Source organism: Anguilla rostrata, chromosome 7 (assembly GCF_018555375.3).
Source record: "Anguilla rostrata isolate EN2019 chromosome 7, ASM1855537v3, whole genome shotgun sequence".
Taxonomy (NCBI): Eukaryota; Metazoa; Chordata; class Actinopteri; order Anguilliformes; family Anguillidae; genus Anguilla; species Anguilla rostrata.
This window is the reverse complement of record NC_057939.1, coordinates 27,811,218-27,826,259: the sequence shown is the minus strand read 5'-3', so window position 1 is coordinate 27,826,259 and position 15,042 is coordinate 27,811,218. Positions and strand designations below refer to the sequence as shown.

General features: G+C 44.1%; 1 protein-coding gene across 4 annotated transcripts in view; it reads left to right on the top strand.

The window, feature by feature from the left end:
* The window catches only part of afg2a (AFG2 AAA ATPase homolog A), a 102,631-nt gene that overhangs the window by 13,668 nt on the left and 73,921 nt on the right, over positions 1-15,042 (top strand). For all 4 annotated transcript variants that reach the window (XM_064343994.1, XM_064343993.1, XM_064343995.1 and 1 more), the window contains exon 10: positions 12,212-12,366. In XM_064343994.1, the coding sequence (XP_064200064.1) occupies positions 12,212-12,366 (155 nt within the window). The remainder of the gene's footprint in view (positions 1-12,211; positions 12,367-15,042) is intronic.

Here is a 15,042-nt window from a genome sequence, read left to right as displayed (position 1 = left end):
CGCTTATGATGGACAACTAGCGTAGCAACTGTTAGCCATGTATATAGAATGCAAGTTTGCACTGCAGAGCACATCCCAATTAGCTACTGGGACTGAGTTGCTTATATGCCAGTTTTTTATATGTCTCCAGAGGAGACTCTCTCAGTGATCATGTGACACCAACAGTGACCCAGGCTTTTTGAAAGTGTGTTATTTCCAGCTATGTTTTCCCCTGACAGGGAATGTTCACTCCAGAAAAGAATTATTCAAAATGACACAGCATGCTGGCAAAACCACATGCAAGTTTGTTCTGCTGTTGTGTGCGTCTATCGAACAAACAATGTCCTGGAATTTCCAGAATATTTTTGGGAAATTTTGTTTGTGAAAGCATTTTGTGTGGCTTTGTTTAAACCTTTTTAAACCTTCAGCGGTTTATTATAGCTTACTATGGGAGTTGGGATGGAGGAAGATGGAGGAAGATGGAGGGGGTTTCTTGAGTTCAGATGGGGTTAACAGGAGTACAGAGTGGGTGAAAACCACTCTCCACCTCCGATTACTTCATTCTTATACTTGTTCCGGGGGAGGCTGTTGTAAATATCATTGCTCGTGTTTCGAGGGTGGAATGTGGAAATTGAAAAGAGGCTTTATCCCCTCTGTTTTTCAGAGCGCGACTGGTCTTGTGCTGTTGAAATTCTGACGCGTGCAAACGGATATGACCTGATAAATGTACGCTGTGCCCTCTTGCGGAGAAGGGTGGTATTTTCTCAGATTGACCCTTTTCCCGCGGAGCAGCTCACAGTTTATCGCATGTAGGAGTTTATTTATTGGAATGCCTTCTGAGGGCAGCGTTACATGCGATTGGTTTTATCAGTCGCCCAATCAAAAAAGGAGACTGTGTGCTCATTATTCAACATGCCTGGACAGCAGCCTCGTATGCCCAAGTGGCGGCTTTAGCTCTCTGCAGGTTTAGTGTTAGTGGTTAGCGTGGTAATCTGTCCTGCTGTAGACCTTGTTTTGAGACTCACCTGATCCTTTCCATTGCCCATTAAATTTCGCACACTCCAAAAAATTAAAAATAAATAAATACAATAATACATAAATATGCTTGATAAGCAAGGCAATATTTGCTTCTCTTGTTTTATCATTTTTGTTAATTAATTTAAATGGTGATGTACCTAGTCAAATGAAACTTAAAAATTGCCCAAACGTAATAGCCTGTATTTACACCTTGATTGGGAGATCAGGCTCAAGTAATCTTGACATTTTTAAGGTTGTGCATATCTCCCTTCGTTGATTTGAATTCTCAGAATTAGGCTACATCATAAAACTGTTGCCCATTGTCTTTTTTCCTTCACGGTGATCAAAGAACTGTTTCCCAGAATGTTGGTCGGTTAGGTTTGTACGGAATTACCTAAATCGAGCGATTTCACAGTAAGACCAATCGCTAGTCATGAATTCAAACTGGCAAAATTTATGATCACAAATTTATAATCACAAAAAATGCAATTCCTGCCTACGCGATCTAAGTGATAAACTTTCCAGTTGCTGATGACCACCCGAATGCAAACACCTCGTTAGCCTATATACGACTTGGTCACCGTGTTATTTTTTCCAACGAGTTTACGAGACCGACCGAATGCAGCATATGTTTTTGACTGATTAGGCCTCTGTGAATTTTGTGGGTTCAAGTGACAGCTAAGGTTCATGGCCTGGCTGTTTCTCTTGGGGGGAGTATCTTTCCGTTGAGGTCGATCCACGGCCCTGTTTAGGAGTCTGGTGAACTGGTTAAGGCAGGGGTCGTGTCTGAGTCTCCCGGTGCAAATGAATCTGTAGGCAGTCTAAACGGTATAAAGGTGCGTTGGCTATGACGTATCCGCGCACGTCCTTAAAAAGGATTCCAAACAGCCCGTAGTTGGGAAACAAGCACGGAACCGTCCAGAACCGTGGCGCAGCTCACTTCCGCAGACACGTTTTCGCTGGCACCACCTGCGCATGCGTCCGACTAAACGTCCGTGAGTGAGTGACCACAATTTGCCATGCATAGCCCACGGCGGCAGTCCTGCCTGTGCGCCGTGGGAAAAATGGTGGTGGCACCAAACCAGGATCAGATTTGAAGCCAAACATTAAAAAAACTTTTTTTTGTTTACGTCATTTTAGACAAATATAAAAAGGGTTTTATTTTTTTATTCCTTTGAGTGAGTTAACTGATATTTTGAATATACCAAATGTTTCTCTTGAATTCCAGACCAGCAAGAAAGGAAAACTATCGTTGGAAATGTACTTTCAGAGTCATAACCAGCAACAGGTTGTTTAGGTAATTAACCACCTGGAGTCCACATCACAGTAGGGTGTCCTGCTGAGGTAGCCTATTTACGGAAGCTTTACTAAGCGCTCGCATTGCGTCTGATATAAATTCTGGCAGGAGTGACGTGAACGATATAAACAGGTCTAAATTGCTAGATGATGTTACAGGCAGCTTCCATATAAAGCGTGTTCTTTTCTCAGTACCTTGAACTGTTGACATTTTGGGCAATACTAAATACTGGCGATCAGTCCGTGCATTTTAGCTGTCTGTTAATCGATTCTTCACCCATACCTCTATCCTTACCGTCGCATAATGACGGCTTGTGTTTTAAGAGGACGCTATTATTTCGCTGTTTCGGCTTGGAACAGCTGTTGGCTATTGTAAATACAGGTGCAAAGAGTCATCCGGAAGCCTGCCGAGTAATGAAAACATTACTGTTTTTTATGGTGTAACGCCAAAACTATTTCACATTTAGCTGAGGACATAGCTGCACAAACCTTTCTGATATCCGGGTAAGTGGTCTTGGGCATTTCTTTTTTCACGTTTTCTTTTTTCCTGTCCTGACTGTTAGTACACCTCACACACCACATGTTATCCATGTGTCTGCCATCTGTCATATTCGCATCTTCGCACCAATTCAGTAAGTCTGGAAAATTAAACCATGATTATGAAGATGTCTTCTAAATAACACAAAATCGAATAAAAAGGCACAACACTAAATTCATTTTTATATGTAGTGATAGGCCCCTTTGAGTTACTTGTAAATTAGAGAGTTTGAAAATATGATATGTGAATCAAATGAATATCAAATGAATGCTTCTAAACATACTCAAACTCAAAAATGGGCTGGCCTGGTGCTCCAAAAAGGGAAACCTTTGGCTTTATGCTCCGATAATAATTGTATGGAGATATCAAATTATGTGTTGGCCTAATCGTGATCCACCCTTATTTTGAGTGCCAGCCCTACCCATTTTTTGAGAACTTTGAGTTTGGGAATGACCTCTCTTGGACTGTACTTAAAATTAAGTAGTGTTCTGCAGAACGTACTTGAGTTAATTAGGCACCCGGAAGGACTTCTGCAGACCTTAAGAGTGTCCAGAGCCTGGAGGATTTTGTATGGATCTAGGACTCTTCATCAGATCCCTGAATAGGCTTCAGTTTTGTGAACTACTCTAGCCTCATCCCTGCAAACGACACATCGAGTTTGGCATCGCAGGACATGAGCTGTCCTGTCACCCTCATATGTGCTGGACAGCATGCTTGTATTTATTATTGTGCTATTTCTTTTGTAGATGCCGGCCTACTCTAATTTCTGGCCGTTAAGTGTGGCTAAAACTTGCTCACAAGCTAACCCCTCTTTCCACCGACTTTATAGAGGTGGGGCTTTGGGGGTGAAGGATAAAGCTGCTGTTTGGGGCAGTAGGGGTGGAGCATAAGGCTGCTGTGTGGGGCAGTAGGGGTGGAGCATAAGGCTGCTGTTGGGGCAGTAGGGGTGGAGTGTAAGGCTGCTGTGTGGGGCAGTAGGGGTGGAGCATAAGGCTGCTGTGTGGGACAGTAGATGTGGAGCATAAGGCTGTTGTTTGGGGCAGTAGGGGTGGAGCATAAAGCTGCTGTTTGGTACAGTAGGGGTGGGTGTAAGGCTGCTATTTGGGGCTGTAGGGGTGTGGTATAAGGCTGCTGTTTGGGGCAGTAGGTGTGGAGTGTAAGGCTGCTATTTGGGGCTGTAGGGGTGAGGTATAAGGCTGCTGTTTGGGGCAGTAGGTGTGGAGTGTAAGGCTGCTATTTGGGGCTGTAGGGGTGGGGTATAAGGCTGCTGTTTGGGGCAGTAGGTGTGGAGTGTAAGGCTGCTATTTGGGGCAGTATGGGTGGGGTATAAGGCTTCTGTTTGGGGCAGTAGGTGTGGAGTGTAAGGCTGCTGTTGGGGCAGTATGGGTGGGTGTAAGGCTGCTGTTGGGGCAGTAGGGGTGGGGTATAAGGCTGCTGTTGGGGCAGTAGGGGTGGGTGTAAGGCTGCTGTTGGGCAGTAGGGGTGGGGTATAAGGCTGCTTTGGGGCAGTATGGGTGGGTGTAAGGCTGCTGTTGGGCAGTAGGGGTGGGGTATAAGGCTGCTGTTGGGCAGTAGGGGTGGGGTATAAGGCTGCTGTTGGGGCAGTAGGTGTGGGTGTAAGGCTGCTGTTGGGGCAGTAGGGGTGGGGTATAAGGCTGCTGTTGGGGCAGTATGGGTGGGTGTAAGGCTGCTGTTGGGGCAGTAGGGGTGGGGTATAAGGCTGCTGTTGGGGCAGTAGGGGTGGGTGTAAGGCTGCTGTTGGGGCAGTAGGGGTGGGGTATAAGGCTGCTGTTGGGGCAGTAGGGGTGGGGTATAAGGCTGCTGTTGGGGCAGTATGGGTGGGTGTAAGGCTGCTGTTGGGGCAGTAGGGGTGGGGTATAAGGCTGCTGTTGGGGCAGTATGGGTGGGTGTAAGGCTGCTATTTGGGGCAGTAGGGGTGGGGTATAAGGCTACTTTTTGGGGCAGTGGGGGGGGAGCGTAAAGCTGCTCTGTGGGGCGATAGCTGTGGAGTGTAAAGCTGCTGTTCAGGCTGATGTAAACACAGCCAGGATTGGGCAAGATGCTCACATTTGTAGCTGAGCCCTACCATGGATGTGCTTATTATTGTTGGGTGGGTTTCTTGGTGTCAACTGACATCCCACAAGGGTCTCATTGCCCATCAAAGTGTAGCGGTTACCAGTGGCGACTGTTGGGAAAGGGCTCAAAGTGGGAGGGTGGTGTTCCGGTTTTGGAGCTGGGAAATTTGGAACGGGGCACGGTGACCACTGAATGGGCCTGACCCCAAGGTCCCTCCACCCCCACCGCTCCACTCAAATAACTTTCTAATGATTAAAAGAACGCCTTGCCTTGTTTTTATTATATTTTAATTTATTTCATTTTTGTCCGTTCAAGACCCACAAATTTTGCTCAGTGTTCTGTTTTACAAATACATTCTTTTTGTAAAAAAAAGAGCCCCCCTCCCCCCAAAAGACCCATTTCCTTGTAAGATTACTGGCAAATTTCAAACATGTTGAAATTAATTTGGTTTGTGGTTGTGTGCGTGAGTTTGTGTGTGTATGAGTTTGTGTGTGCGTGCGTGTGTGTATGCATGTGTTTGTGTGTGCGTGAGAAACATGAGGTTTTCATTTGTCTGTTTTGTGTTGTGTTTTTTCCCTAAATAACGTAACGGATGTTTCATTCACTAACCCAAATGTGGGCAGTGGGGGTCCAGATGGGGTCGGGTAGAGAAGCAGCACTGGGTTCTGTGAGCCCAATGGGACGGGAGCTATCTTACATTTCCGTCCCCACAATTCCTGGGGACAGTGGGTTTTCCATATTTAGGAATTTGGGAATATGGGTAAGACCTCTCTCTTCAGGATAATTTTGTTTCAATACTTCCACATGAAAAGATGTAATGTAATTCTTTTACGCAGACATCTGAAATTAGTTTGAATGTAAACTCATGGTCCAGTGGTCAGAAGCTACGTCTAACATATAAAGCAGGCAAACTTATTTAGACATTCAGCCAAACTGAATGGACTGTGGGATAGTGTAAGGGAAGTATGTTTGCAACCTAATGGTTTGATTCCCAGGTGGGGCAATGCCTTTGTACCGGTCAGCAAGGTTCTTAACCTGCATTGCTTCAGCAAATATCTCTGTATAAATGGACACTAAAATGGGAAAGTTGTGTAGATGTGCTAATTCCAGTAATGTGCTGTAACTTGGTGTTTTATCTATATGGATGTGAGCTCAGACTGGTGATCACTGATCTGGGATTGGTTTGGCTGGATAGCCCTGTACAGTGATGATGAGTTTGGACAAACAGAATGGGCCATGCACACTTCTGGACAGACAGACACGCCCAGGTCTGTGGGCCTACAGACAGAGAGTCTATCAACCACAGCTCTGATCTCAGTGGAAGGCCAATGGGGCAGGAGTATTGTTCAGTCTGCCCGGTTGATGTGTATATGTTCTGGATATACCGTGTGTCTGTTGTGGATGCATTGTGTATATGCTACAATAGATGGCCAAATGTATGTGGACACCTCACATCCAACATCTCATCCAAAATTATGGGCGTTAATATGGATTGGTCCACCCTGCTGCTGCTGCTGCTGCTGTAGCAACCTCCACTCTGCTGGGAAGGTTTTACACTAAGTGTTGAAGCGTTGCTGCAGGTATTTGCTTCCATTTAGCCAGAAGGGCATTAGTGAGGTTGGGCACTTATTGTGAGATAAGCCTGGCTAGCAGTTGGCTTTCCAATTGATCCAAAAGGTGTTGAGGTCAGGGCTCTGCGCAGGCCAATAAAGTTCTTTCACACCATTCTCAAGAAAACCATTTCTATATGGATGTTGCTGTGTACTCGGAGGCATTGTCATGCTGAAACAGGCAACGGCCCTCCCCAAACTGTAGGGAAAGCACAGAATCGTCTAGAATGTGATTTTATGCTGTAGCTTTAAGAGCTGCCTCACTGGAACTAAGCTGCCTAGCCCAAACCACGAAAACAGCCCCAGACCACGGTGTGTCCAGATACTGTTGGTCATATAGTGAATATCTTGCGAATATGTTGTGGATTCATTGTTGTAGATAGTTGGGTATATGTTCTCCTTATGTTGTGCATATATTGTGAATATGTGTTGTGTATCTTGCGGATACATTAAGTTGTGGACACATTGTGTATGTGTTGTGTAGCCTATATGTTGTGGATGTTATGTGTGTTTCCTGAGTTCCTGGCGTGTTTTTGTCAGTATATTTGTATTTGTGGTGTGGGGATGGCTGGTTTAAGCAGCCACACCTGCCCTGGGTCAAGCTAATTAGACCTGGCCAATTGGATAGTTGGTTAAGAATTAGACAATTGGCCAGGTCTAATTAGCTTGACCCAGGGCAGGTGTGGCTGCTTAAACCAGCCATCCCCACACCACATACCCCCAACGCCAAACTGAGGCCAGGGAGAATCCCTGGCCGAAGCCTGCCTACCCCCCCGCACTCCCAACAAACTAAAACAACAAAAGGGACAAAAAAGGAAGCAAAGCGGCACGGCCACCACTCGTGCGCCGCCCGTAGCTGACCCGCCTTCCCGGCCAAGTCCAGCTCACGGCGCGACCACCTCTCGTGCACCGCCTGTAGCTGACCTGCCTTCCCGGCCAGGTCCAGCTCCAGCTCCTCAGCGTCCCAGCTGAGGATCGCTTCCTTCCCCTCCCTGGTCATCTCCCGCTCCCTGTCTTTGGCCTGGAGGATCTGTCTGAAGCCATGTCGGGAACACCTCAGCTGCCCTTCCTCCAGTGTGCTTCCTGGCTGGCCCTCCTGTGCCGGAGCGGCCCCACGTTGGGTGCCACTGTGGCAAACAAGCCTGCCACGGGCCACCGAAGTGGCTTTCCACAGGGCCCTCCAACACAGAGACTCAGGGAGATGATGTTCCAACAGTCCACATTTATTTACAAGGGTTGGCAAGATGTTACAGCCAATTGAGCAGATGTAAAACAGTCATGACAGAGGCTCCCTTCTGTGAGTGGGGATGGCAGATTTAACCTGTGCGCACTGATTACCTCACTACGCACTGGTGCAGCCACTCCTGTTCCCGGGTCCAATTAGCCTGGCCAATTATCTAATTCTTAACCAACTATCCAATTGGCCAGGTCTAATTAGCTTGACCCAGGGCAGGTGTGGCTGCTTAAACCAGCCATCCCCACACCACAGTATTAATCGATCTTCTTGATCAGACTGATGTTATGCCAGTGAATGCGTCCTCGGCCACCTTACCTGGGAAAATAAATTATTAGAATAGTTGCAAGCGGTTGGTTAGTTTGTGTTTGGGTCCCTGTGCTCTCAGGTTGTTTATGTAATGTGCACACTAAGAATTGGAATGAAATTGGCGGTTGTGCAGAATGTTGAATTAAACTAAAAGGCGTGTTCCCCTCCCCCGTTAGACACATCTGCAGTAAGCTTCACAGTATGTCAAATGCGCCATAAATCAAACCTGTGGTAGCCACTCCGTACCTAAAGATGAAATTTTAAGGGCTGTAGGACTGAGATCGTTTCCTAGTGTTGTTTCTCTTATTTTCATATGAGTGGAGGTCCTGTAGCGGTCTCCTGCACAGTCTCTGTGGAGGCGTTTCTCCCTCTCTCATGTGGTCAAACGCTTGAAGTCGAGTGTGGCATGTTTCGCGTGTGTGAGCACGGCTCTGCACACTGCTGAAGGTCATGAACTTCATGAACTTGACTTTATATAGATGTATACGGTGAGCCCCATAATGTTTGGGACAAAGACTTTTTTTTCTGCTTCCTTGGCTCAATTTTAGTTTTATAATCAAACAATTCTCATGTGGTAAAAATTGCGATTCTCAGCTTTTATTTTAAGGGTATTTTTATACATTTTGTTCACCATGTAGAAATGACAGCACTGTTTATTCACAGTCCCCCCCAGTTCATAATGTTTGGGACAAATGGCATCGTAGGTGCTCCTGATTAGTCAGGAAGGTTCACTTGCTTTCTTAGTCCAGGTATAATAGAGATTTCAGAGTCTAATCTTGATTCTAGGCTTTTGATTGCCTTTGGAATTGTTAATGGAATTTGTAAACATGAGGACCAGTGTTGTGCCAATGAAAATCAAGAAAGCATTATGACGTTGAGAAATCAGAAAAAAGACATGCAGACATAGGCCAAACCTTAAGCTTACCAAAATCAATTGATTTTAAACATTATTAAGAAGAAACAGAGCGCTGGTAAGCTCAGTAATCCCAAAGGGCCTGTTAAGGCAAGGAAGATCTCAACAGTTTATGACTGAAGAATTCTAACAATAAATGTACAAAAACCCCCAAACACCTGTCCAACAGATTAGAACCACTCTCCGGGAGGCAGGTGTTGATGTGTCAGTGGCTGCTGTCTGCAGACGACTTCAAGAACTGAATTACTGTGGTTACACTGCAAGTCGCAAACCATTAGTTAACCACAAAAACAGAATGGCCTGGTTAGTTTGTTAAGAAGCACATCTTCATCCTAACAGCAAGACAAACATACTGCTAATGCGAAAAGGAGTTTTTCACTAAACATGGGAAAAGTCATTCACCCGATCTGAATCCAATTGAACATTTGTTTCATATGCTGAAGAGAGCCCTCAAAACAAACAGGAGCTGAAGATTGCTGCAGTACAGGCCTGGCAAAGCATCACCAGAGTAGACACCCAGCACCTGCTGATGTTTATGGGTCACAGCCAGTCATTGCATGCAAATGATTTGCAACAAAGTATTAAACATGACTGATTTCTATTTTAACATAACATTGATGTGTCCCAAATATTATGGTGTCCTGAAATGGGTAGGCTGTGCATAAAAAATGCCATAATTTGTACATGCTGAAACCAAAGTGTATGAAAGTACACAGTGTATGAAAGTTTGGAAATAAAAGTATGGAATGTGCAGTTTAACCTCATTTGAGTTGTTTGATTATAAATCTAAAATTGTGGAGTACAGAGCGAAATTAAGAAAAAAAACAAAAAAAACTCTTTGTCCCAAACATTATGGAACTTCATGTGTGTATAAGTATAAATGCACGTATAGGTGTGTGTGTGTGTTTAAGTCTATATGTACATTTATAGAAGTGTGCGTGTGTATATATATAAGTGTGTGTGCTTTTGAGTATGTATAAGTGTATGTGTGTGTGTGTGTGTGTGTGTGTGTAAGTGTGCATGTGTATAAATGAAAGTGTGTGTTTTGTGAGGCCCCGGATGCATTATGAAACCTGGGCTGTAACATGCTGGCCTTGTGTGTTGGTCGTAGTGAATTGTGTTTGGGGGAAAAAAAGAGGTGGAGGAAGAAGAGAAAAAAGAGATTTGGCCGGATCCTGAACAGTATAAACAGGATACAGGCTTGTCTGCCGGTAAATCCCACTCATCTGCCACGGCCCTGGTCGCACGCGGAAAGCCATGGGGGTGGGGGGGCGGGTGGGTTGAGTGCAGTTCATCCGGAGGAGAGGAGCTGCTCGTAAGCTTGTGCTCTGGCAATGTCCCTCGTTTTAACTGGCCAAATGGAGTACTGCTGGAGGGGGTGTAGAAAATTGTCTGTGTGTAGTCTGTTGATTTTATTTGTGACTCGTGTGTGGATGGTGATCTGTATAACGTGTGGATGGATTTTTGTATAATAGCATCTGGATGGTTGTAAAAAGGCTTAAAAACAACTGAGAAAACAAGACTTGAAAAGACTAATAATTTATTTTAAAAGCACCAGCGGTACAAATGATTGTAGTGGCTCACCTTCCCTCCTCCCTTCCCTACTAACAGACACTTAAATAGGTTGAGCCAATCAGTTGCACCTGGGTTTCAATTACCTCAAATTAACAAATTAAATCAATTAAACAATTAAATACAATCAATTAAACAATTAACGAGCTAGTGAAGGGCTACTCCTTCACAATGGTGTTTTATTTTGTGTGTAGATGGTGTTTTGTATAGTGTATAAATTGTATTTTGCATGGTGTTTTGTTTAGTGTGTGGACTTGTTTTGTATACTGTGTGGATGGGTTTTGTTGTATAGTGTATAAGTGGTGTTTGTACAGTATGTGGATGGTGTTTTGCAGGCATTGTGGGAAATTTTTGAGCAGTTAATCAGATCCATGATCACATTTCTCTTCTTTTCTGCTGTTTTTTAACGCTGTCGTAGTTTTTGCACAGCCAGCGCACTGTTTTGTTCGCCCTCACTGCGTGTCTGTTTACCGCTTCAATTCACAGTTTCAGGAGCACAGCAGCCCTGCCCCCAGCTGGGAATCAAACTTGCAACCTCTCAGCAGCGTTCTCACTCTGATTTGGGACAGTTTTTTTGTTTTCCTTGTCCTTCATGCCCCTCCCCCGCCTGTCTCTGTGTGTCTCCGTTTGTCTCAGGCATAACAGTGTCTCGTTTGTAGCTCATTTATGGCTCAGCCACAAGAAGTGGTGAGAAATGCACTGGTATCTATCTAATTAATAATTGTGTTCACTGTGTGCATAGTACCTGTCCATCTGCCTGAGTTCATCTTTGGCTGATCAGAGGCACAAAATAGGTCAAAACACTTCGGAATCTGATTAATAGTCATGTAAATGCTGCGTTCTGTGTCATTATCTATCTCCTGACTGATCTCACCTGTGTCTCATCTGTAGAAATAAATGGAGAATAAATAAATCAAAGCAGAATAAATGGTATTAAAGATTGATTTCTGATTTCTGTCTCGTTTGGATTCCAGTGGAGAAAGGCATGCATGGTACAGTTCTCAGGAAAGGAACAAACTCTTGTTGTTGCTCATGGGAATTACGCCATAAAGAGTTTTTCTTGCTGCTTTGAAATGGCACAGCGGCTGTGAATAAGACCTAGATATCTACCTGGCCTCTGTGAAGTAAAATCTGTTCAACAAACAAAACAAAGTTTTCCATATCACCAGTCTATGTTCCAGTCTTTGTGTAGGTTATAGGCCGTGGAGCCAAAACACACACAGCGGAGGTATAATTCAGGTGTTTCGTACTTTAAGCCACAAAGGCTGAGTTAAATATTTTAAAAATAGTCTGCAGTCAACAATGCGACTTCATTATTTCTTTTCTAACTCAGGCCTTCATTAGTATTAAAATTGTTTGTCAATTTTTGCAGGGAAGACCTAACCTGAGAAGGCTGTTTTTGCTAGAGATTGTTGATAAACATGGTCATAAAATATTTCTGTGGTTCTTCGGGTTCCTTGTGTGTTTGTGGTTGTATTTGCGGGTGTCTTGCTGTGCATGGATTCTGCTGGTCCTTCCCAGAACATGGAACAGCCATGTTCAGCACAGCGAAAGCCAATCAGACAGTATGGTTTTTTTTTTCAGGATGGGGTTAGTGAGTAGTCCATGGAGTCCTGTGCTGCATGAACTAACACAGCTAAAATTTGTCCCCGTGCATTTTTGTGCAGGGCTCCATGCGCTGAGGAGGGTGCTATCCAGAGACCCCGCTCTCTCGGACCAGCAGGCCATGGGTACGGTAACGGTCACCTTGCAGGACCTCCAGCGGGCCATGTCAGAGGTTAAACCCAGCGCCATGCGGGAGGTGGCTGTGGACGTCCCCAAGGTTTGTTTCCTGCTCAGGGGAGGGGGAATTCCACTGCACTGCTTAGATTTGAGATGGTTTTGATGAAGTTTTGGGGTGTTGATGAAGGTTTGTGGAGGTTTGGGGTGTTGATGAAGGTTTGTGGAGGTTTGGGGTGTTGATGAAGGTTTGTGGAGGTTTGGGGTGTTGATGAAGGTTTGTGGAGGTTTGGGGTGTTGATGAAGGTTTGCAGTGTTGAGGCCTATTCAGTCAATCTTGACTCTTACAAACCCATGGCCTGTTCATGTTCTATATGCTTATACACACAGGGCCAAGTGACAAACAATTTAGAAAACATTGGGTAGCATTGCTTTGGAATACAGCTTCTTTAATTTTGGTGAGGCAAGATAGCCTATTGTTTGTAGTACAGTAACCTGGCATCATTTTGATATCCATACATTTAAAGGCAGGCCTAGATTTTGCCAGTTGAATGAATGAATTCTTGAGAGTGCTTTGTATGTGTGAGTAACTTGGAATTTTTGTACATTGAAAAAATGTTTTTTATGAGATGCTGTAAGCTTTGTAAACACTTATGCAGATCCCTGTGACACGATGCTAATTAAAATGCAGGAATCATAGGAAAGACTCATTTTGTATTGAATTTTACTTAAAATGGATTGTTAAAGTGATCAGTAATCTGCAGAAATTATTTTGGTATCTCAAGGGTTAACTTTTTTTAGCTTCAATTTGTAAAGTTTGACATGATATAAAAGAATCAAGTTGAAGCAAAAAACATTAATCTTTGCTGGACTAGTTCAAACTAAGCTCTTGTACACTCTTCCTCATTGCTGTGACTGATTTATATGGTTTTTAACACTAGAACCACCAAGATTCTATACTACCTTAAAAAGCCAGGACCTGTCAGTTTGACTGACATGTAAATGGTATAAAACATTGCATTTAATATCAACAATTGTGAAATTAATACTTTTAATACTAGTTGAGTTGGCACAGGTCATAAGATGATAATATTCTGTTTTCAATGTCAGTTAACACAGTAATATTTATTTGTTTATTTATTCATAATTTAATAATAGACTCTCTGTTTTTGGTATAATTTGGCATATCTCTAGCTGGAACAGCTATATATAGATAACCTTTACATGACATCTCTCCCTGGCCGGAATCTGATTCAGGCTCACTCCTTGTAACCTTGCTAACACACATTCGCAGTTTGTTTTTGCTTTGTCATTGTAAATCATTGTAAATCTGGTTGACTTGTACAGCTTTATGTGACTGACTTGTAGCTAGCTAACAGAATATACTGTATAGCTAGCAGAAGTCATGCAGTAATAATGATTAGATTTACTATGCTCAAGTGCGTATAGCAGCCTTGTCATTTTGCAGCAGCGTGCCTCAATCAAAATGGTCAAGCATACAGGCAAGATAAATGGTGGTCAGTTTGATCGTTCATGGCCATTTAAGCAAGTGTTTATTTTTATTTTCATATGCAATGTTGATATTCCAATTATATCAGAATTTTCAATACACATTAGCAAAAGATTTAGCAGAAGTCACAAAGAGGGAGGCATGTGGATTTTGTCTTGGCAGTTATTGATTTTCTTCAAGTGACAACCATCAAATGGACCACTGTGGCATTTCTAGTCTTTTAAGGAACAATAACAACAGATATGGTGTGCATTGTATCTTATCCTTTGGGTTGTTTTTGATGTTTGTACTCTGCCCACCTCACATTTTGTCCTGTCCTGATTGGCTCTCACTTGTAAAAAGTGTTTTTTAAATCAAAGTCTGAAAGTATCCAAGATCTATTTACTGAAGCAGTCCAGGTTAAGTACCATGCTCAAGGGCAGTGGTGTCCTTTCTCGGAATGGAACCTGCAATCTCTGGGTTACAAGCCCAATTCCTTACCCATTACTCTGCACTGCTATTATTATTATTATTATTGTTGTTGTTGTTGTTGTTGTTGTTGTTGTTGTTATGATGTAAGTGCATTTATGAAGCTCTTTTCTTAGACCTGAAGGTCAGGATCATGAACTTGGCTGTAAATGATGTGTGTTTATGTGCTCGAGTGGTTGGTTCCTGGGCTGTGCGCTTATAACCTGTCTGAAGGTTTTTGAGCTGTGCACTCATTGCCTGTCTGAATGTGAGAGCTGCAGGTTTCCCTGTCCCTCTTAGTGCTGCTCTCTGGACTGCAGCATGACGTCAGAGAGAGACTAAATCTCCCTAAATCTCCAGAGAGGGGCAGGCTGTGCTTACGGGAGAGCCTGGCTTGGGACGGCTGTTTCTGTGAAGCGTAACGAATGGCTCGGCGAGGGGGTGTTCAGGGGTATGACAGGATGTTTGGAGTTTGCACATGCCAGACATCAACCCTCCCCCCCCCCCACCCCGAGAGGAAGAGCCTCATCACACCATCATCCTCTCCCTGTGTGCTAATTGAAAACAGATGAAAACAGATCGTTGTTTTGGGAATGGGTGGACAAGGGCGGGTTGGGGGAGGGGGGGAGGGGGTTGGGGGGATAAGCGCTGATTTGTGCTAGTAATGGCAAATTTCCTTGTGCTGTGCTGAGATCACCCCAAAAATGTTCCGGCTTCTTTTTTTTCTTTTTTTTGCGGCCAGATGCTTGGGAACAAGGCGGTCTTGAGTTACTTGCCACAGCTGGGAGAGAGGCTTTTTTTGGGGGCTAGGCATGTTGAGGG